At 39.0% G+C, this 23,858-nt stretch overlaps 1 protein-coding gene across 1 annotated transcript; it reads left to right on the forward strand.

Moving 5' to 3' along the window:
- The first annotated feature begins 18,035 nt into the window (after positions 1–18,035).
- LOC107286286 (cyclin-dependent kinase 5 activator 1) lies at positions 18,036–18,953 on the forward strand. Its single transcript, XM_015814636.1, has one exon. It carries the CDS (start codon positions 18,036–18,038, stop codon positions 18,951–18,953), a length of 918 nt encoding a protein of 305 aa, XP_015670122.1.
- The last annotated feature ends 4,905 nt before the right edge of the window (positions 18,954–23,858 follow it).

A 23,858-nucleotide genomic window follows, 5' to 3' on the forward strand; every position in this document is an offset into this window, starting at 1 on the left:
CATCGGACCTGGATACCTCCGAGACCGCCTTCTGCCACAGATTCCCTCTCACAGACCGGTACGCTCCCACAGAGCGGGCCTCCTCAGGGTGCCGTCGGCCAAGCAGTGTCGGCTGGCGACCCCCAGGGGGAGGGCCTTCTCTGTGGGTGCCCCCACCCTCTGGAACGAACTACCCCCCGAGATCCGGACGATTCCGGATGTCCTAACTTTCCGCCGCGCCCTCAAGACATGGCTTTTTCAGCAAGCGGGTCTGACCTAGGGTGAATTTTAAATAGGGACAATTTTAATGATTTTAATAAGACACAGCGATAAATATTTGGTTTTTAATTGGCTTTTATAGGGGAAAATGTTTGATATTATTTTAACATGCTGTGAGCCGCCCTGAGTCCCATGGGGAGAAGGGCGGCATATAAGTTAATGAAAATAAAATAAATAAATAAATAAATCATTTAAGGATTTAAAGATGACAACCAGAACCCTCAGTTGCATCCAAAAGCTACCTGGAAACTAGTGTGGTTTTCAAAATCATGGTATTATATGGACAAATTAGAAAATACCCATTACTCTAGCTGTTGCTTTTTGGATTAGATGTTACAACCTCAGAACATTGCAATACTTCAGTTGAGAAGTGAACAAAATGTGAGTATGAGTAGAGCTTCCCATTCCATATGAGATTGTATCTGGTGCACAAAATGATTGTGAGAAGATCCTCTTGACCATCTCATCAAATGCGAATTTAGGAGGACTTCCAGTAGATGGACAGCAACACCAAGAGATGAGTCATGAAGATCCACAGAAGAGGAACAGCAGCACCCAAACTGCCAGAGGAAGCAGCAAATCAGGACTTCTCTACAGAGACTTGTATGTCAGGTCCATGTAGAAATAAATGCCTAGTGCTCATATTTAAAAGTTCAGGGAGGTTACTAAGCGTGCTATTGTAGCCTTTTTTAGAACCTGTCTCCTTTCCTAACCCAAATTAAGGGGAGTAATTGGTGTATATTTTTCCATTAGCAGACAAATCCACTAATCACTGCATCTTAACTTGCTCTCTAATAAATTATCAATGAAGCTGCACTTCCCTACTTTGTTAACAAGACGTCTCAGAGATATGCTGGGGGAAAGAGCTAATTTGTGTGGTACCTCATGAAAGCATCTTTCATTGGCTGCATAGATGTGCCTAAGCCTGCAGGGCTTAATGATTGCTAGGAAGGGATCTGGGAGTGAGGAGAGGGGTGAGATTCCAAATGTATTCAATCAGCCACTCTGTGACACAAATTTTGGCTAGATGGGATAGTGTCTTAGCTTTGAAGAAAAGCTGACGCAAGCAAAGAAGTGTTTCACCCCAGTTTTCCAGTTTCTGCTGAAGGGATAGAGAAAAAAAGGGGCTTACTGTTGCTTGCTGTTTCGTTGCCTCTCCCCCTTCAAGTAGAGGTTTATCCTTCAAAATAAAAGTGGGAGTGTTAAGCTCTCTTTCTCAAGTATGTTTCTAGCCTCAGATCCAGCCAGTGTGAAAAAATAAAGGATGATGTTTACACAATGGAACCATTCATGAAGGAGAAGGGCCCAGAAGGATCTGCCTGCCTGCTTTTAAGAAGCAGTGAAGAAATGCAGCTCTCATCACCTAACTAGAAATGACCCAGAAATCAGAGGATCATCCTGCTTTTCTAGGCAATAGCTTGCTGTTTTGATTTGATTGTCAGGGTCAGTTTTCACCTTTCTGTTGAAATCTGCTTTGCTAGAAACTGACACAATCTGTGCCAATTTGCTCAATATGCCCTCTGTGTTCTCTTCCCATCAAAAATCCCATGGATGGGTTATGTCATAGACAGAGGCTGATAGAGTAATCCAGGTTACTATTTTATTTTTCAAGGCTAAATAAGTGGCAGCTTATGATGATTATAGAAAATTCAGCTGAAAAATGTACCTAAACTCACATAGTTTTTCATAACAGGAGCCTCATGGGACTCAAGGGCAGACTCAGGTTTGCAATTGCTAGGTATGTATTTGCCAGATGCACAGAGGGAAAGAAAGAATGAAAAGAGGAATAGCATTTGGAAGGAAAGAAGTAGGGAAGAAATAGACGGGGAAAACTGAGTAACTGGGTGTAAAGGCCCCTAAAGAATAGCTTTTCCCCTGATTCTTGAATTGTGCAACACCATTGATCTTCCCAGAGGTGTACCTTAATCATACTCGATTGCAGTCTGAGGAGCAAAGGTGGCATCTGTGGCAAGAGAAGGTGTGTGTGTGGGGGGGAGGGAATTCCTGTGAATTAGTTTCCTTCCCAGGGTGGTCTGAATGCACTACCTAGTCCTGCAAGAAAATTGATTTGTTCCTATTGTTTCTTCTCAATTCTGTTGTATTATATTTTGCTGTGTTATATGCGTTGTAATTTTTAAATGACAATTTTCCACTGATGTTTATAAACTTTGTTGTTGAATTATTTTAAGAAACTAATGTCTTAGCTAATTAAGGTTGAAAGAAAAACAGTGCCCTTACCTCCATTATTTAATTTTAAAGAAATATTTTAATAAATGAATCAGGAAAACAATCCTTGGAATTAGCTCTTTTATTATCTGTATTTACTTCTCCACATAATCATCGCCATTTGCTACATACTTATGCCAAAAATGGACAAGCTTCCGAAAGCTGTAATGACCTCCTCTTTTGTGTCTTTAGCTGGGTTCTAGCAGTATTTGCATCAAAGAGATATTCAGGAAAGTATCCCCTCACTTTGGAGAAAAGTAGAAATGGTGTGGTGGAAAGTGTGAACTGTATGGTGGATGAGATCCAATTTCACAATTGTGTCTTGGGTGGTTCATGAGTTGTGAAGCCTAGAGTTGTCATATTGCCACAACATGTTTTTTTGAAGCAATTTTCCATTGAGTTATATACTGATTCTGAATCAGTTGGTCAGCCTTTCTCATGTAAAACTGGTCACAGGTCATCCACCTCGTTCTTGATCACACAAATCATCTTTTTCTGGTTCACCACCTTTGCTTTTTTTTTTTTTTGCCTAGCAATGCACAATGCTCACACCAGCACAGTCATCCCCATAAATAATATATTTGGCATTAAATTTCAGTTGATGTTACTCAGTCAAAAATTCTATCATGTCATATTGTTTAAAGGACATTGATGCACAATCGCTTCTCACAGCAACTTTTTTTACCAAGCAAAGTGAAAGAATAAATGCTAAAGATCACTTCAGTATTTCTAGTATGTCAGTACTGCCATCTGTTGGCAAATTATAACATTACAGTCATTACGTTTCATTCTACCCTTGTAGAATTTCTTATTTCATAACAAGCTAGAGCTTTTATTCATTTAACCCTGAAGCTCTACATGTAGAGTACTGTACTGATGAGAAGGCATCAGCAGACATCACTAACTGATATTGTTTGTTTGGGTGACTGACTGACAAACATTCCTGCTGATACATATTCTTCAAACAATTTTTTGAAAACCTGGTCAGATTATCTTTTCAGGATCAATTGGGAACTGTACAAATTTCATACGGAATTTATTATGGAAATACTTATTTTAAAGAGAAATAATTATCAAAGTACAGGTAGTCCTTGAATTATTATCATAATTGAATCTAGATTTAACAGTTGTAAGTTGTGCTGCTCATCAGTGAGTGATTATGCCCGATTTCATGTCTTTTGTGGCTGTTGTTAAATGAATCCATTGTCTACAAAGGGTATTTTTCTTGCTTGAAACCCAAAGTAAATCCCAGTTTCTGGCTCAAAATATCATACATCACAGTCATGTGACTTTGGGATGCTGAAAATGGGGGTTAAATACAGCTTGGTTGCAAAGTGCCCAAAATACGAACATGTGACTGGGGTAAGGGAGCCTGGCCATTGAAACTTTGAATCTAGGTCAAAAGTAGCCCTCAGGGGATCTATCATAACTTTGAATGGTCACTAAGTGACCGGTAATAAGTTGAAGACTACCTGAATTTATTTTAAGAGTCCCTGATGCTCTGCTTCTAGATAATAAAATACATTCATGAATTGAAAAAAACATAAACAAAGAAAGATCTTAGGGCAACTGGGAGAAATTATTTGTACTATAAATTAAGCAAAGTTCCCTAACAGCATTTAATCCAAATATATTCTTCCCTTGTCAGGGTTAAACACGGTGAGTGTATGAGCCAGGAAACAGTAGTGCAGCTCTGTATACGTGCAGCAAAAGTCAATTGTGAATAGCATCAAATGCTATTTGTAATATCAGTACATCTCATAGGCAATACTCAAGGCAGTTTTGCTATTATTTTTAAATGTTTCCATTTAAGAAAAAAAATGAATGAGATATAAACAGAAAAATGTATGTAAAGCTTTATTAAAAATGCCTAAAAGAATAGGAGACAAACTTGATAATGACATCTTTACTTAATAACTGTATATATGACACATAAACTGCAAAGACAGCCAAATTTGTTTTAGTGGTTAAGAAAACCACACCCACAGTGATTTCTCTTTGTGTATTCTGTCTGCCTCGCCCTTTGTGTTATACAGGAAAATGCCCAGCAATTTGATCCAATAGTCCATTAAAGGGAAGAACTGCCAAACATTCTTTCCTTTTCTAATCTCCCCAGCTGGCAGTGTTGTTTCTTTTAGTCTGAATATAGCAAATTTGTTCTCCAGGATTTCTGATGCTGCTGGATTTCACAACATTCTATTGTGTTTAGGAAAAATCTAGTCATGGATTTTCTTGGCCTGTTACAAACTGAGGCGATGTCCATTGAGAGAAAGCAAAGTTAGTCACATTTATTCCTGAAATGGCTAGAATTTGCCTTCTTTAAAATCTTAACAAAAAGAAAAATGTCTAAATCAATTCTTGAAAGGTGGGAAAGATATGGAATGGGGGAAAATGACCTATAATTTAGAACAGTAGTTTCAAACTTAGCAACTTTAAGATCTGTGGACTTCAATTCCCAAAATTCCCCAGTCAGCAGTTTGGGGAATTAAAATCCATACATCTGAAAGTTATTAAATTTTAAAAATATTGGTTTAGACTCGCAGGGTTGGGGAACTATGGCCTTTTTATGACTTGTGGATTTCAACTCCCAGAATTCCTGAGCCAGCCAAGTCATAAAAGAGCCATAATTCCCCACCTCTGGTACAGAGGAAAGGGGGAGCATGGATTTGCAAATACAAAATAGGGAAATCATACTGAGGTGAAAAAAGCTGCAAATAAAAAAAATCCATGTCAATTGACTAATCATCTTTTGCTGTTGTTATTTTCAGGTAAAAGTGAGGTGTAGATTTCCCACTTAGCAGAAAATGTTGTGTATGAAGCAGGAAACTTCAGCTTAAAACACTGATTAAAAGTCATTCATCTAAAGTCAATGCTGCTGGCAATTTCAGCTATGATATCAATATCACTATTCACAATACAATTTCCCCATCATAATCCATCTGAAAAACTCTGGTTAATTGCACTAGCCTTTTTGCCAGATGGCCTCTTTTTCTATTTGTATTTTAAAGATTGACCAAACATAATCTTCCTGACAAGGTTCTGCAGGGCACACAAGGAAATATACAAGGCAGATGGGTTCTTGCCAAATACAGAAGAGGATAATGCAAATTCAGGATTAACCTGCAATAAACAGGAATGAAATTTGAGAGATCTAGAAGAACTGACACTAAGACCGTATTCCTCCTCCTCCTCCTCCTCCTCCTGCCTCAACCATTGTTATTTGATGCTGTTGTAGTATGTCTTTGATGTTGTCTTTCTATCTTCTTCTGGGCCTGCATGTTCTTTGGCATTTTCTTCCTTTTTGTATTTGCCTTATATAGTATAGAATCTGACTACATCCTTTCCAGGTGAGTAAACCACTTAACTAGCTGTCTTTTGATATAGTTTAAGGTTTGTTTTATTCCAGTTCTTTCTCTTGTGATCTCATTTTTTATTTTATCTCTTCTGGTCACTCTGGCATCTTTCCTCAACATCTCATTTCCGTGGTGACTAACTTTTGCCTAGGTTTTATTGCAAGTGTCCATGTTCGACACTGGTAGCAAAGGATGAGGATGAATATGCTTTGCATGAGATATTTCTTTGTGCTGATTGGTACTGCCTTGTGTAGTAGGAGTGGCTGTCCCAATACTTGGTTAGCTTTAGTGCATTATATGTTAATATCATTGGTTAGCTTTAGTGCATTATATGTTAATATCATTGTCCATTTTTCCATCCTCAGTGAAAGTCATTTGTAGATATTTGAACTCTGATATTTGTTTTATGCTTGTCCTCTCTATTATTATGTTTAGGGTGTGATTTTTTTGCCATTATTTCTCTTTTATCTTTGTAGATATTCATATTATTTATCTTGCATTCTTGGTTCATGGACAGAAGATGTTGTTGCAGTTCCTTATCCTTACATGCCATCAATCCCTGATCATCTGCAAAGAGTAGTTTGTTGATAGTAGTTTTCCTCTCAAAGTCCAGGAGAAAGTAAGGGATTAGGTGAAGTATGATGTGGCCTTGTGCCACAGGACTATTAGGGCAGCCATGAGGACTCCCCTGGGTCACCCTGAAACAACCTGGCTAAAGCGGCTCTTCCCAGCAGTGACAGGCCCAGCAAGCTGGCAATGGACAATATATTGCTTCAGAAATAGCAAAGAGAACATATATCCATTATGAAATTAGACTACCTCGATGCTATTTAATGTTTAAGAATTTTCTAAGAACCCAAGGGACTGGAATTTGGTAAGAATGCTAGAATAAAAATAAATTAAAAACCTACCCATCTGTAGCTTATAAACAGATAATTTAATTTTTTTAGAAATATTTTATTGATTTTTTTACAATAACAGTTTTTAGTGCCTAGTGTACAGCATGTTGTCTTGGCTCATATAATTTGGAAAAAACAATAGTTAATTAACAGTCAGTAATAATTAATTTTTGTAATTCCATAATTAGTATATTAATTAATTAATTTCTTTGATCTTCCCTTCTCCCAATAGTATTCTCCTCCTTCAACCTTAAACAAATATAATTCTTAATATTTTCAATGCATAAATGGTTAAATATAAACATTTTTGTTCATGTTTGTATAAATAATAATAGCGTCCATGTATGACATTTTTTCTTATCAACTTGTGTGGTTTCTATAAAAATCATTTTATTAGTTCACTATATATTCTATTTTCATAATTCTTATTAATTTCCCTTTAATATTCAAACCATTCTTATCAGTCATAATTATCTCAATATTAATCATCTAAATATCCAAATTTTCCATTTGGATACACCATCCCATATTTCATGCATTATAAAAATACTATATTGCTTATCTATCTTATAACATCTACCTATAACATCTTTTCTGATCAGTTTATATTTCATTTATATTTGTAAAAGTAATTTGTTAAATCACTATATATCCTATTTTCAAAGTTCTTATTTAGGCTTATTTACGCTCTTTGAGTGTTTTGGGTTGCCTACCCCTGGGCTAGACGCTTGTGTGCAGCTAGCCTTTCTCCTGTCGGGTTAGAGGGCTTCGTTTGCCATCATTCCATGATCATCAGGGCACCTCTCTTTCTTCGTCGCCTCTTTGGGGTGACTTCAGATCCATTTAGGGTTTCCTGGCAGAGTGAAATCAGCCGCGGGGTGCAGAGCTCCTCAATCCCACAGCCATATGCTATGGCGCAAGAATAGAAGTCCCCATAAATAGATAATTTATATTAAGCTAGTGAAAGTCAAATTTCAAAGATATTTAGAAGCATTCTACTACTGAGAAGGTTTTGAAAGACGTATTCCTGCACATACTGTATGTAGCACTTGTACTAAGTTATAGAAACAGACCTTTTGACTGTGGATATTACAGCGAAAATTTGTAATTTAAGAAATTAAGAAGATAGAGGTAAAATAAAGGACAACTCTTAAAATGTTATCAAGAGTGAGGATCAGAATCAGCAGACTAAGTGGTTTGTCTCACCATCTGATTCTCTATTCCCACTAGCAGCGGCATCCCAAGCCTCAGCTTTTCTTCTCTATCACTTTCTCCCAGATGCTTTTGATTATATGGCTGCAAATTACCTCAAAGACAAGTAATGCCTTGCCTGATGCATAACCTATGGCTATCGTCTATGGATTTCACTTAAAAATCTTGAGTTAAAAAAAACATATTGACCTATTCCAAGATATTCTATTTCACTGTCTTTTCTCCTTTCCTATTTCTCAGGCTTGAGTTTGGGTATAGCCCTGGGAAATTTGTTTTCTCACTAACATGACATTTTTTCAGGTATCATATCCTCAGTTCATCATAATTACTCCACTGTGTTATACTCCCTCCCCTTGAAATGGAGGACAAGAAGAAGCCAAAGTAAAATGGAAGGAATGCATGCAGGCAGCTGCAGTTCATTGATCACAAACTACGGGGAAACCAGATGGAGAGAGGGATTTAGAAAGGGAGTGCTGCAAAGAAACTAGAAAGGAAAAAAAAATCCCAGTTCCATGCTGGTGTTTTGGGTAACAATCACAGAACAGCAAAAGAGAATGAAGAGACTACTGTAACTTAAGAGTATGTATCTTTCAGGCAGCTGAAAGTAAAAGAGTGGAACATTACATCAATCAAGCCATATAGTTTTACAGCTTGTTTGTTGAAAAAGAAACACTTGCTCGTTAAGAGCCAAAAGATGTGAGTCTTAAATTTGATTGAGCTCTCCCACTTAAACCTTTAATTATCTGGGGCTCATAATACCTAAGCAGGAACACCTGTGATCGTAACATACAGTAGTAGGTTCTGGTTTTTCATTTGCCTAAACACCGGGGAGAAGGAAGATGAAGTGAAAGGAGAGCTCTTAATCTTTCAGCAGATCATTAGGAATCTCGCAGTACCCCAGCAATTCCCGGAGGTGAGTTACTGCATTGCTGGAAGGAAGGGATTAATTTTTCTCTTTAAATCACTATATGCCTCTCTTTTCTCCTCTAGAGCTTTAGAAGCAGCTTCAGTTTGAATCAGGCCACATAAGGGCTTCACTCTGGCATTGGTATTAAAGCCAGAGTAAAACAGACTAGATGAAATTAGAATAAGGGCCTGTGAGTGTCAGGAGCCTTTTCTTTACCAATACTGACTATTTCTAAACAAACTTGAATTTCAATATTTTTAAATTTTGCTACATTAAGTATTGATAATGATTTTTCAATTCAAGAGTGAAATCTGAAATTTAATTGCATTTTGTTTTTAAAAATTCTTTATACACAAGTTTCATCATATTGCAGTAGGAATCTAAGTCCTCGTGTACTACCTTCTTATGTCCTTTAATCTCACATAATCTGGTAAAATAGAGAAATTGGCACCTTCTACATAATACTGGACTACTGTTTCTGGGATTCTTATTTTGGGCTGTACTGGCTGCTACTAAACCCAGAAAATGCATGTTCTAACAGGCCTGGGAAAAGTACTGTTTGCTTAAAAAGGAATTCAGCTTCTTATTTGAACTATTTTAAGGACAAATTCACCCGGTCTACACAATACCTTCATGTAATGCTTTCTTGCCTTGGACAAAGAAAGCATTACACCCAAGAAAAGGTACCTTGCTAAGGAAATTGTAGGAGGAAAGCCATGATGTCTGCAATGGCAAAAAAATTGAAAGAACTTTTTCCAATCAAACTTTATTAAAAGACATAAGCTCTCCTGATTAACAGTTCATTTAATCAGGTTCCTAGAGTGGATTAATAAAGTATTTTTCAAACAGAGCAACTTTAAGATGCTAAAGTTACCTATGTTGTCATCTTAAAGTTGCTAAGTTTGCAAAATGCTGAGCTGAATGGATTGAAGATTTAAATTGGAGTAAAGCGGGAAGAAAGGAAGACAGCTTCAGGTTATGTAGATGCAGGTTACATGTAAGACAGATTGCACATTAATATACTGTAGTTTTCATGGGTCACTGTATTTGTTGAAGCCATGGCTGAGACTTTCTGATGTGAGTTCTGCCATTTTTCATTCTGTGGTCCTTTTAAACAGTCATTTTGAAGTCTACTTTATTAATAAGCTGTTGCCCATTGTCGACAGTGCACTGCAATTTCCCAGGCACTGGGTTGCAGGCCAATACTATGCATACAACAACCCAGTTGAAAGCAGATTCTTGCAAAGAACAAGAAACAATAATATCAATATAGGAACCAGACTCTGCACGACCCAGATATCTACATTGCCCCCATATCTACAACAATAGCGCCATGATAGCAGCAATTAGTACAGAAAATTACAGGCATCTTCATATGCTTTTTTTTTTCTAATGTGAGATATGATACGTGATATATGCAAGCAGACTCAAAACAAGACAAGCAGAGTATTTCAACCTATGACAGAACTCAAAATGACTATTTTGTAAAAACAGTACTTTGAAAATATAGGTAAACCTTAATCTTAGATTCCTTTTAAAGTTCTGTGAAAGAAAGCAACATTGGTAGAAATCAAGGAATGGGTGGAAAAAGAGAGGCGTTAATATTGAAAAGACACTGAAGGAATAAAGAAAAATAATTGCTAGGCACTTTTATAAAAGGAGGGGGAAAATATTGATATATGCGCTTGAGAGGAGGTGAGATCTACGGTAGATTGTAATACATTTGTAAAACAATAGGAGAGGAAAGGCTGCCCTGCTATTCATTATTCTTATTAGTGGATGGCAGCAAAGACTAAAGAGGAAAGTAAAGTAAAAAGGAAAGGACAAGGGAAGGGAAGGGAAAATGGAAGGGAGGAGAAGGGAAGAAAGTTTGTTGAGACAAAGTAGGGTCCTGGTGATGTCATCCATACTGTTTTCTTGGCAGAGTTATAGGAATGGTTTGCTTGTTCTGGAGTATTTTTTTATTTCCTTGTTTGGCTTTCAGACTTGGTATTTTCTTGCAGGCACACACTGAAGTAGTAACAAGGGAAGATTATCAGCAACATCTAGCAGCCAACAAACTGTTCAACATTTTCCTCCAGGTTAAATGTTCTAATTGGTAGGAGAGGCAGGGGGAGGCAAGCAAGATTTCTATACTTACTATTATGCATTTGTGTATATGCGCATTGGAGTTTGGATCTAGCAGTAATTCTACTTCATTCAGCCAACCAACATGAAAATTAAGAAATCTTATCCCTCTGTAGTTCTTGGATGCCAATACAATTCATCTGCTGAATGCCCAAACTTCCCTGTATTCTGAGAAGGCATTTGGAGGTATTTTGATGTTAGTGCATGTCCATGCTTCAGTGTGTCTGTTTTGGAGGTTGGCCTCCCATACCCATTTCTGTTCACAGGTATAGTAAAAAAAGATCTCGGTAGCGTATATGACCATGAGATCAAAGTCTTGCCCACTTGTTACAAGCAATGTAAAAAAAGAGAAGGCCTCCATTATGTAGAGATAGCTATCGTCTTGCCTTTTTTGACCCCTCTCCCTGTGGGCACTCACAATAACTACTCTTCTCCAATAGCATAACATATGAAGGGTGCCATTTTGGGAAGGGCTGTAGTAAAATGTTTCTGAATTGCAAATGCCCACTGATTTCTCATTAAATCCTTGGAAGTAGCATGAAGAGTGGATAAATGACAGCCCAAATTCAGAAAATAGCATATTTGATTAAGTTTGAAAGCATTAATGGGAATACAAAAATGGGCGAGGGTATGCTATTTATGCTAAGTTATAAAATACTTTATTTTGCATCTATTTTATTTAAGAACTGCCCATCTCTTTCAGAGAGGTACTCTGGATGGTGCACAATAAAATATTAAAAAGCATAAAAAGAGCATATAAAATTTAAGAGAGGCAAGGAATGTTGTAAATTAATTAAAAGGCAGGAGGAGGGCTTTCAGGGTACTAATCGACCCCATAGCTTCATGCTCCTCTATGCGCCCCAAGCAAGGCCACAGAGCTCTGCTTTTATGCCTTTCCAGAAGGCTGTGTTTTTACAAAGGAAAGATGGCACTCTCTGTCCAGGTTGCAGCTAAACAACACCCTAGTTTAGGCTAAAATGAACTTCATTAGCCTGTGGGTCAGCATATAAAGGGAACTTAGCCATTAGCATGTTGTAAGAAATTAGCCATTATGTTAAGAAATACAATGGTTTATGTTTGGGCATTGCATGGTATGCTAAACTATCTCTGTTCTGCAAAATTGGATGGCAGCAAAGCGAGCAATGAAGCTACTTTTTGCTGTCACATTGTGTTTTTCATGGTATTTCAGCTCAGATGAATGTTAGTTGAACAAATATTTTGTTAATGCAGTTCTAGGGCTTAGTTTTTTGTGAATCCAGCCTTTATGGTCTATTCTACTATGTAAGGGGAAACTTGTCCTGCAAAATGCTTTGCAAGAAGCACAGATATTTGAAAAATTCCTTTTTACTTGGTAGTCACAAGAGGCATAATACAATTTTTGATCACTTGGTGGCACTATTTGCAGAGTAAACATGGTATTCTTTGGCACTTCTAAAAATGAACAGATTTACCATGGCATAAGCTGTTTTCTTGTATACTGTTGCTATTTTACTCATAAAGGTTAACAACATGATCAGTTGGCACACAGATAGCTAACATTTCGTGTTAAACTAGAGAGGAAGAACAGTTTGGATTCAGCTGGTTCACACCACTTTGGCAGAACCAGTCGCTAATTTTTTGTTGCCCAGGCCTAGAATGGACTTCCAGAAGTGGCATCCACATACAGAACCGTTGTTCACATATTTGAATCCCACCACTGCATACATCTCATATATAACTGACATGCAGAAAACAGTGTTATGTTTTGACATAGCTATGCATGCAGTAGATTTATTGAAATCAAAATATTAAATTACCACTAAGGTAAACTCTGCTAATTTCAATAGCTTTATTAAAAGCATGGATAAATGGGGTTGCAAGCCCCACTTGTTTATATATCCATAAACATTAATAAATGCAACCAATTGTGTCTTTGTTAACAAATAATGATTTAAATAACCATGCCTTAGTATAGTTTTCATTAAAGTTTAAATATCTCACTATGCAGCCTCTCAACTTCTCATTAGTTAATTTGTGCACAAAAAATAGGTTTAGAATAGAATAGAGCTGGAAGGGACCTTGGAGGTCTTCTAGTCCAACCCCCTGCTCAAGCAGAAGAACCTATACTATTTCAGACAAGTGACTGTCTAGTCTCTTCTTAAAAACCTCCAGTGATGGAGCACCCATGATTTCCGGAGGCAAGCTGTTCCACTGGTTAATTGTCCTCACTGTTAGGAAGTTTCTCCTTAATTCCAGGTTGCTTCTCTCTTTGGTCAGTTTCCAGCCATTGTCTCTTGTCTTGCCCTCTGGTGCTTTGGAGAATAGTTTTACATCCTATTCTTTGTGGCAGCCCCACAAATACTGGAATGCTGCTATCATGTCACCCCTAGTCCTTCTTTTCTCTAGACTAGCCAAACCCAATTCCTGCAGTTGTTCTTCATATGTTTTAGTCTCCAGGCTTTTGAACATCTTAGTTTCTCTTCTCTGAACTTTTTCCAAAGTCTCAACATCTTTTTTGTAGTATGGTGACTAAAACTGGTTGCAGTTTAAGGGGGGGGAGTTGGAAGGTTCCAAAATGAAATAAGATACAAGGCAAAGACTTAGAGTATCATTTGAAGGGAGTTGCAAGATATTTTTCTTTGGTCCTATTGGACACAAGTATCCTCATATAGAGCCCAAGTAGCAGACTACCTGCTGACAAGTTTTGGTCCTTGGCACATCAAGACCTTTACCCTACCTATTTGTTTTCCTGGGTTATTTTGATTAAATAGGAAGCTAGCATTCTGTAAAACAAAGGACCAAATTCACGCATAAACAATACTTTCAAATATGCAACTGGGAAAATAGATTGCAGAGGCATTTTTATAAAAGAAAATAGTGGGTGACTGCAGCCCAGAGCTGTGTTTGACCCCTGGTATAACTATAATTTTGTGATTGGCAGCACTCCTCCTCACATGGCAACCATCTTACAAGGATGTTTTTAATATTCCAGATGTGTCCACTAACCAAAATGTTTTAGAGAACCAGCTCTGGACTATATAGCTGGAGCTGGGATGTAGTTGAAGAAGGCAGAGAAAAAAAGGAAGGAATGCTAGAATTGTCTACTTTTAGACCTGAAGCCTTCAATCATTATTGTGGCTGAAATTAATATTCAGTGGCAACTTGACTATTCTGAAGATTTAATGTTTTAAAAGCAAGATTCAGCTATAATGCACAAATCACGTCCTTTCTCCATTTTCATCATTTCTCTCCACTTTATTGTGATCTTCGGCTTACTGTCCAATTCATATCTTCTTGACCTGAAAATATTTACTTAGTTTTCTTTAGATGAACTGAGTAGTGCCATAAATCTCGTATCTTCCCTGCACCTTTAACATTGTTGGAACCTTGTGAGATTCGTATTTTTGAGACCACTCAAATACTTCTATAAAGACAGGTCCCTTCAGATCATCTTTGAGGAAGAAAACAACTAACGGTCCAGCATTCATTCAGGCAATGGCTGCAGCATCCTTTTACTGTGATTACAGTATTTAAAAATAATATTCCATGACTAAGTACATAATACTGCACATGTATGAGTTACTACATGTGATAATTGTATTAACCTGTATTAACAAATTATGCTACAACCTTGGTCTCTTTGTGGCTTAGTATGTTGTGTAGAGTGAAGCACATTCTTTGTGATTCTAACCATTGTGGTTGTAAACCATGGTTTATAGGTTAATATGCTATATGCCAATCATGGTATATTTAATAAAAGATTTAAAACTAGCAATGGCTTAACATAATTTGCAAAATTAGTCACTGTTGCCATTTTCTAAGCAAATTAAAGAGCTTGGTGTAGTGTAAGGCAGGGGTCCCCAACCCCGGTCCATGGACCAGTACTGGGCCGCGGCATGCCAGCAACCAGTCCATACAAACAAGCAAAGCCCCATCCATGGGATGCAGGCAGCACACAAAACCACACACTCCCGGTCCGCGGAAAAACCTCTCTCCACAGAACTGGTCCCTGGTGCCCAAAAGGTTGGGGACCTCTGGTGTAAGGGAAAAGCGTAGAAACAGGAAGACTGTGTGTTCTAATCCTGTTTTGGACATGAAGCTTGGGCAAGTCACTCACTCTCAGCACTTCCCTTAAACCTTGTTAAGATAACTTCAGGGGCTAGTCCAAATAGTTGCTGGGGTCAACACTAACTCAAAGACACCAATAGCCCCCCCCAATTTTCCTGGCAAAGTTTTTGCTTGTTCCCTCACCCCCTCCTTTAAATCAATACATCCAAGGTCTAAAAGTGGGCAGCCAAATATGGATGCTTGGAAGAGGAAGAAGTAGCCCAGTGACAATTGCCTTTGTCCCAGTGGCCACAGCCTCTTTGTCTGAAGGTTTTTTTTTTCCCTTTGTGATATCAGCTGTCTTTGAATGAAAGTTTTGGAATGATGCTGAAAAGATCCAGCATTCTGAGAAGCTCTTGGCAGTTGGTCCAGGGTTGAGCCCAGGCTATTAGCTGAAGACTGACTCTGATTTGAGAATAGTTATCTACTCTGTCTTTGTGAGATTGAGGTGAGAAGAACAGATATAGTCTTCTGAATGCTGCTACAGACCAGTTTTATTAACTTTGATTGATTGATTGATATCTTGTCATTCTTAAAGGAGCTCAAAAAAAACTGGACATACCTCTACCGGTTTTCTCCACTACAATTTTGTGAAGTAGTTTGGGCTGAGAAAAAAGAATCTGGGCCAAAGCCATTCAGAGGGCTTCTGTGGGTGATCTAGAGACCTGGGTCTCTCCCATGCTGGTCCTATGCTTTCATTATGACACCACAGTGGTTGCTATTTTAAGAAGAGCACAACAGTCTTGAGCATGTTTTTCTACATGGGATAATTATTTGGTATTAGACATTCCATTATTGATTGGTTTAATTAAAAATGAATTATTTAAATCTCCAGGGATATTCCCAGTGCTTTATCATGGAAGGATGTAAAATGTTTTATGGTAATAGTTATATGAGGATTAACCCTCCAAGGAGGAACTAGGGGGCTTTTTAGAGGCACTCTACTGTGTTATGTCAAGGCACTCTACTGTGTTATGTATTTGAGAATTCTGCTCCTGAAAATAGTTGCTCAGGTGACAATGTTATTTATTCTTTGCATAAGTTCTGGGTCACAGTGTAATTTCTCTACAGAGATTGAAGTAGAAGTACCTCCATTATTGCTTAGAAATTATGCACAGAACAAAACACCACGATTTAGCGGATGCACAGCATTCAAGACAACAGCCAGTATTCAGCTCAGTCTGGCTTGATAAAGGATACGCCATGCGGTGCTTAAAAGGAGCCTTAGCTGCTGGTTGAGTTTACAGAGAATCCTTTCAGTGGAGAGAAAACGTTCCCATAGAAGGAACCGGCTGTCTCTAGGCCACCAATCCGGCGTTTCGCTCTGCATCCGCGCAGAGGCGCGCTCCGACAGTGTTCGGGGGGTGGTGGGAGGAGGGCCGGGAGCCTCGGTGCCATTTTGCCGCGCTGTGTCGGTGTCCGCCGGGGGTCGCCCTGCTTTGCAGGCACGTTGCGGCTACGGTGAGACGAGTGAGCAAGAGGCGGAGGCGGAGCTGGGCGGGTTTAGCGAGCGCCGTCTGGTCGGAGTTAAGGCGAGCGGCGCAGTGAATCAGCCGGCAAAGCAGCTGAGGCGGTGCCGAGGAAGGCTGCTCACCAGCCAGTCGGGGCTCCCGCACAGTTCTCGGGAGGGAGCGACTGGCCACTCCAGGAGGCGTCATTGGGGACGGCGCTCGGGCCGGCAGACAAGCAGGCATCCGTGGTGTGCCGCTGCCACACCGAACGAACCTCTGCATGCATTTCCTCGTTTGACTGGGGAAGCTGGACGGCCTCGCACCCGCCCCTCTGCCGCCTCCCCGCAGCCCCCAGAGCCGAGCCAGTCCTGCAGGACCCTGGACAGAAACCACAGTGCCCGGTGGGCGCGCATTGCGGTGGGTACCAGGGAGGAGGAGGACGACGACGACAGGCGCCATCGCGTCCTTTGGGGAGGGGAGGCGGGAGGAATGCAGCAACATTGCGGCGGGAGGGAGAACGTGCGGGAGCCCAGCGCTATCTCGCGCGCGCGCGGAAAAAGCAAAGCTTGGATGGAGAGAAGAAAGGCGATTTGGTGGAAGAGAATATTTATCCTCTTAAAGGTACTACCATTTCTAACTATTTAGTAGGCAGGCAGGAGTGGGGGAAGGTAATAAATACGCACGGTGGGCGTCTAATTAAAAACATGGATGACTGATCTTTCTCTCCCTCTGTCTGTACATGCATATGGACGGAAAGATACCTTTTTTTTTTTTAGAAAGATGGAGAAGCATCTGACATCTTCCATGGTACATCAGTTATTCCATAAGGTACTAGGGGATTCTTTGTTTTGCTGCAGCCAACTAATATGGCTCCCTCTCTAGAAAGCATCCCTGACACATTTTATACACCCATATACACTTGCCAGCATAACATTGGAGCAAGGGTATCTGTGCAGCTTCCTCTCTAAACATACCCAGCTTTTTATTTCAGCTTTTGTGGAGGAGGAGGAGGAGGAGGAGGAGGAGTATATATGCCATTTATAGAAAAGGAAACCAGCAAGTCCTTGGTGTGTGTGGGAGCATCAGAGATACCTTCCTACAAGGCTTTGGGCTTAAAATTCAAGGTCCCATTTTGCAGGGCAGTCTTTGCACATGTCCAAATCACGTGTTATGTGCCCTCCCCCTTGGTCTCCCCCCATACACATGTAGGAAAGTTTAATTTGGAAGGAAGAAATGGAGAAAAGTAATAATAAAAATAATAATGCTCTTAGAAATGAATATAATTAAATGGGCTAATATTACTAAAAAGCAGGGGTCTGTATATCTGGAAGAAAACCGATTGCTGCCAGGGCTTATTGGAATTGTTTTTGCTTTTGGTAGGTAACTTCTGAATCCAAGCTATTTAAGGCTGTGACGGAAAGGAGAGTCAGCACGGTTGAATCAGAGACCCCTCTGCCCTGGTGGTGACAGCACCCAGCTCTGTCCACTTTGCCCTCCTCCTAGCTGCCTGTGCACCATGGGCACTGTGCTGAGCCTTTCACCCAGTTACCGGAAAGCCACTCTCTCCGAGGATGGTTCAACCACAGTGGGGCATTATACTGCAGTCCAGAATAGTAAGAATGCCAAGGATAAGAGCCTGAAGCGCCACTCTATCATTTCAGTGCTGCCCTGGAAACGCATCGCAGCTGTATCTGCCAAAAAGAAAAACTCCAAGAAGGTGCAGCCCAACAGCAGTTATCAGAACAACATTACACACCTCAACAATGAGAACCTAAAGAAATCTCTCTCCTGTGCCAATCTATCCACCTTTGCCCAGAACCAGGGCAGTCAGCCTACAGCTCCAAGCCACCAAATTTCCAGTTCCAAGGGCACCGTTTCCTCTGTCAAGAAAACACCCCACCCCAGCTGCAACTCATCTGGCACCCCCAAAAGGGTCCTTGTCCAAGCCTCAACCAGTGAGCTGCTAAGATGCTTGGGGGCATTCCTCTGTAGACGCTGCTACAGGCTGAAGCACCTTTCCCCCACTGATCCAGTGTTGTGGCTTAGAAGTGTGGACCGATCTCTCCTCCTGCAAGGCTGGCAAGACCAAGGCTTCATCACTCCAGCCAATGTGGTCTTTCTGTACATGCTTTGCCGGGATGTCATTTCATCTGAAGTAGCCACGGACCATGATCTTCAGGCTGTCTTACTTACCTGCCTCTATCTCTCCTATTCTTATATGGGCAATGAGATCTCCTACCCTCTCAAGCCCTTCCTGGTGGAGAGCTGTAAAGAGGCATTTTGGGATCGTTGCCTCTCCATCATCAACCTCATGAGTCCCAAAATGTTGCAAATCAATGCTGACCCACACTATTTCACTCAGGTCTTTGCTGACCTGAAGAATGAGAGCAGCCAAGAAGAGAAGAATCGGCTGCTCATTGGCCTAGATCGGTGAGCTGAAGCTCCCCGTCATTCACCCTTTCATTTATCTTCTTTTTTATGTTGTTTCTTTTCCAAACAAGCCAGGACACATAGGTGAGATGGGACAGGCCTGAAAGAAATCAGCCACCCACCACTGGTCTCCACCATTATTACCTTGGCTTCTATGAATCAAAACTGACAAGAAATGAAATGGGTTTGTCTGTTTGGTTTTCAGTTTTGCTGCATGTGATGGATATGGCTTCTTTTCCAGATTGTAAACCAGGAGAGGGCAAAATAGAGCGGAGAAGCAAACACCGCAACATAAGATCATGGCATCCTTTCACCTTTTGCTTGTCCTAAACAGCTTGCGAATTGGGGTGAACTAGCCTGCAGGATTTACTTCTTCACAGTGGAAGGCAGTGGAGGAACATAATAATTACAATTCTTAAGAAGAAAAAGACTAAATCTAATAGATGGTCTAGCACCTGGTATTCTAAAAAAGGGATTCAAGAATGGATTTTTAAAAATAGAAATTTAATTATTATTACTTTATACACCAGTTCCAACAAGATGACATCATCTCAGTACTGGCCTTCAAAAGGGACTCTTACTCCACGACAGTGTGATTATATTGAGAAACAGAAGTGGGTAAGGAAAAGGCAGAAAATATACAAGAGACACCTCATTTTGTGTATGATATCACCACTTGCACCCATTTCATTGGGGACCTTTGACGTAGGCTCCATAGGTCTTTTCTAAATATCAGTATCGAAGGGTGAAGATGAGATTTGACAATCTTTTCTTGCTAAGGCAGATATAAGCCAGAATATGGGTTCGGAGGTGAGATTCAAAAATCCCAGGCAATAGGTACTAGCTGTTATTGATTTGCTGGGAAGTGATATATGTTAGTATTGATTGGTCAAAAATGGTTATTTCTTTGGTGGTGATATTTGCATAATATAACTTTGCTGTTTCAAACAGGCTGAATTTGAGTCCCTTGAGATTTTTCTGAGGATCCGCAATCAAGTTCCCCAATTCAATTATTGAAAAATGCTAGGCTTATGTTATTACATGTAGGACTTGGTGCTGAATTTTAGTGTAGAAATGCTTTTCTTCTAAGGGGTTCCTTGCAGCCCCAGCCAGGACGGTATAGTTCAGGGGTAGGCAACCTTGGCTCTTTTATGACTCGTGGACTTCAACTCCCAGAATTCCTGAGCCAGCTGGCTCAGGAATTCTGGGAGTTGAAGTCCACGAGTCATAAAAGAGCCAAGGTTGCCTACCTCTGGTATAGTTCATGTGCCAATCAACACTCTTCACGCTTTATGAAAACACAATAACAGCCACAATAAACAGAACAAGGAAACGCACTGAATGATAATAAAAGACTCCCCATTTCTTATAGTGTTGAAGACAGAGTGAAGATAAGTTGTAATCTAAACCTACAGTACAGCAGATACAAAATATTCAGATATTTTGTACATTTTATAGAGTAATATTGCAGAAGGTTCTTTTGGGCCACAAATCTGTTCCCATGCTTGGAGACATTCTCTTCCATCTCGTAGACTTACAATTATAGGTAAACATCTAAGAATTTAAATATTTTTCCCCACCCTGAACATCTAAATATTTGAATAAAGTTAAAAATTTTTATGCTTAGATATTTATTTTGTTTTGTTCTCTAGCTCCTGAACAATATGTAAAGGTTAAAATATTCTAATCTTCAGGGATAGTCAAAAGTATATAAAAAAGGGTAGTGGGGAGACTGAATTTTCCTCAGTTACTAATAATATGTATTAAAAGTCAATAGTCCAGATCTAGGGTTCTATGGAAGATGTGAAGTTTTGGTATGGAGGTAATCTTCGCTGTTTTAAGTTCTCACAAGCTGGACAGTTAAATAGTATAAAGGCAATAATACTCTGGGGTAAAGAAGGCTGTGGATAAAATGATAAGGTAGAAATATTCTAGAAAGCTTTTCTAATGCTATTGCTAAGGATGCTGGCATTCTAGCAGAAAGGCAGAGGGAGAATTATATTGTGTCTTTAAATAGGGTAGCTTGCAATTAACTTAAAAAACAGCAAAGCACTATTAAAAATGCAGAGGAACATTAAAAGCTGTGAAATCTGAAAAGGTCAAAGCTAAGAGGCTGCAGTAGACTTGAACTAAATGCATATGTTGTGATGATTAAACAGCTGCTGGGTTTGTTCAGCAGGTCTTGCCACTGCCTCAAAAGCTAGGCCAAAATCTGAGCCATTAAGAAGTGAGATACTGTTAAGCTTGCTGTTGAATGTGTAAAGGAAAACTGAGCCTTAGCATCAAAGAGGAAAGGGAGGGCTCCTTTACATTTCTCTCCTGTAAACCATTTGCTGCTCTGAAATGGGTGGCATCTATCATTATATCAGTCTCCCTTAGAGACCCCAGTTCTTCATTCAGCATTATGGCTGAGTTCTGGAATACTTTACAGTAGTAGTTCAGACTAAATTCTGGTATTTATTTGAAGACATCATTCCCCTGGTTGTTCAAAATGGCAGTAAATCTTTTTGCCCTTCCTCTCCTTTTTAATAAAGACTATATATTAAAGGCAAAAATCACAGTTGTACTCATATGGATATGAAAGCTTAAAGCTGCAATCCTTTGCATGTTTACATGGAAATAAGTTGCATTCAAGGAATCAGACTTATTTCTGAGTAGGTGTGCTTTAGATTGCACTGCATGGGAAGCAAATGTGACTTGGTGGTATCATTGATGTGCAAAACTATCTTGGCTTGAACCTATATATTTACTGTTTTATAGTGGGGAAAACGGTCAACTGACTTACTTGATATAAAAGAGCAATGAGTGAGAATTTACTATGCTGCTGTATGAAATGAATCATTTTAGAACAAAATCTATGCTTATGGCAAGAGGAAAAAAACAACCTAATCCTTTTCTGTCATTCCATTATTGCTTTCCAGTAATACTGTGCATGCCAAAAGCAGCATTGTGACTTTTGACAGCAGGCAAAACTTTAGAACAGTTGATTGTAAAAAGAAAAAAAAACTAGAAACACAATAATTCACCATGCACAAATTTCAAGCAGATCTTCTGCTTTCATCCACACCTTCATTTCTTCAAATCAATGTATTTCATCTCAAGACCTCTAGATATTTTCTGATATAAACTGTACACGGTTCTTAATGTTTAGCTCTGTCCTAAACTATTTTTTCTCAAAGGAAAAAAACACAAAGAAAATAGTGTGCCATTTTTTTTCACTTGAACATTCTTCAAAACTACATTTTTGAAGTGGGAGAAAAGAAAACAGGATCTGTTAAGTTCTATATGTCTATGTATGTTAAAGTTTTTGGATTTTTTTGTTTAGTGTGCAATCCCTTCTGTAGATATTTGTTGACCAAAATTGGTATTATTGCTTATTATTACTTAATTTATAAATGGTCTTTTGTATGTATGTGTACTATAGTGTGTTTCTAAGTATGTGAGGTTTATAAATATGACAAGACTGTCAAAGAGCTGTGTGTGCCTGTAACTTAATGCCTCCCTATTTTTATTTATTTTTGTACTGTGCTGATTAAAAATAAAATGCACTGACCATCCATGACACAAATGATTTTCAGAGGAATTTTTAAAAAACTTCTATCGTGGTGGGAAGATGACAAGGAAGACTGTGGTAAATAACTGTGGAAACAGTTGAATCTACTTTGACACATGATATAAGTTTCAATCTATGTGATCTTAAAACTGAGTCAGTTACTTTGATTCATAGATATACTCTCTCAAATGCTATACCTTAAACAAGAGTATGCACTTAGTCACAAATAGATAATTATCTTAGCCAATACCTGGAGATCTCATGATTTAAACATCAATAAACCAGGAGATGATATTTTTTTAAAATAATGGATCATGTAATACAGTAGGTAATAGGGAAGGTCTATTACCATAGTTGATGAAAATGACATAGATTAATTGAAATTATTTTCTTCTCTGAAAAGAGAAGAGAAAATCAGTCAAATACATTTCAGAAAATGCAGAATCAAAATCAAGCAAATGGAGTTGGGTATAAATGAGAGTCTTTTTATTTCAATTATGTAAACAAAAATACATCTTAATTATGAATAGGACGTGTGTGTCCACATTTCTGTATAAACTATTTTAAAATATTAATTACACTATTACCTCATTCTTAAAGATTAGGCGTACAATTAAGAAATAGTTAATTTATAGATAAACCCCAGAAATACACATACAAGGTAGACGCCAGTATCCTGGGAGCAGCTCATACACTTAGATTTTCTTCCCTCAGGAGCCCCTTGCCCAGTTCTCAATACTCCTGTGTTGACTGGGTGCTCTGCAAAGCATACTGGCGAGGAGGAGGAATTTCCTCTTCCTGTTTTGGTAGCAGAAACTACCTCTGATAAACCAAGCAGAATAATGTATCTGCCCCACAGAAAATCATACACACAAATCAAGAAAGACAGAAATACTGTTAATTCATTTAAATCAAAATACTTCATTACACATTATATAATCAACTTAATAGATTTGTATCTTGGTACGGAAAGTTTTAATCTTTCATGCAATTTTCATAAATTTGGTCATCATTCAAATCCAGCCCTTATTTTGGAATATAAAATAAAAGTGCTAATTTTAAAACTTCTGAGGCTAATTTGGCTGCTTTGAAAGTAAATGTTTGAAGGCATCAGGGATCTGAGGCGGTCCATTTTTCTGTTGGCAGTAGAGATAGGACTGTAAATGCTCAGTCTAGATAGCTAGACTGATCAAAAGCTAGCTTGCTTTTTAGTTGAACTGAAGGATTAGGCTCTACTGCTTGCCTTTCATCATGGATGTGCTGGCATTTGGGGGAACAAAGAGAACACCTAAAGAGATTTCTATAGTTACATTGATCTTCCAGGGCAACTCCTATTCTGCTTGTAAATTCCATCTG

This window comes from Protobothrops mucrosquamatus, unplaced genomic scaffold (assembly GCF_001527695.2).
Source record: "Protobothrops mucrosquamatus isolate PMUCROS unplaced genomic scaffold, P.Mucros_1.0 scaffold269, whole genome shotgun sequence".
NCBI lineage: Eukaryota > Metazoa > Chordata > Lepidosauria > Squamata > Viperidae > Protobothrops > Protobothrops mucrosquamatus.

Bases quoted from the DNA above. Each gene is read 5' to 3' on its own strand.
- LOC107286286 (XM_015814636.1), top strand. From the start codon at position 18,036: ATGGGCACTGTGCTGAGCCTTTCACCCAGTTACCGGAAAGCCACTCTC.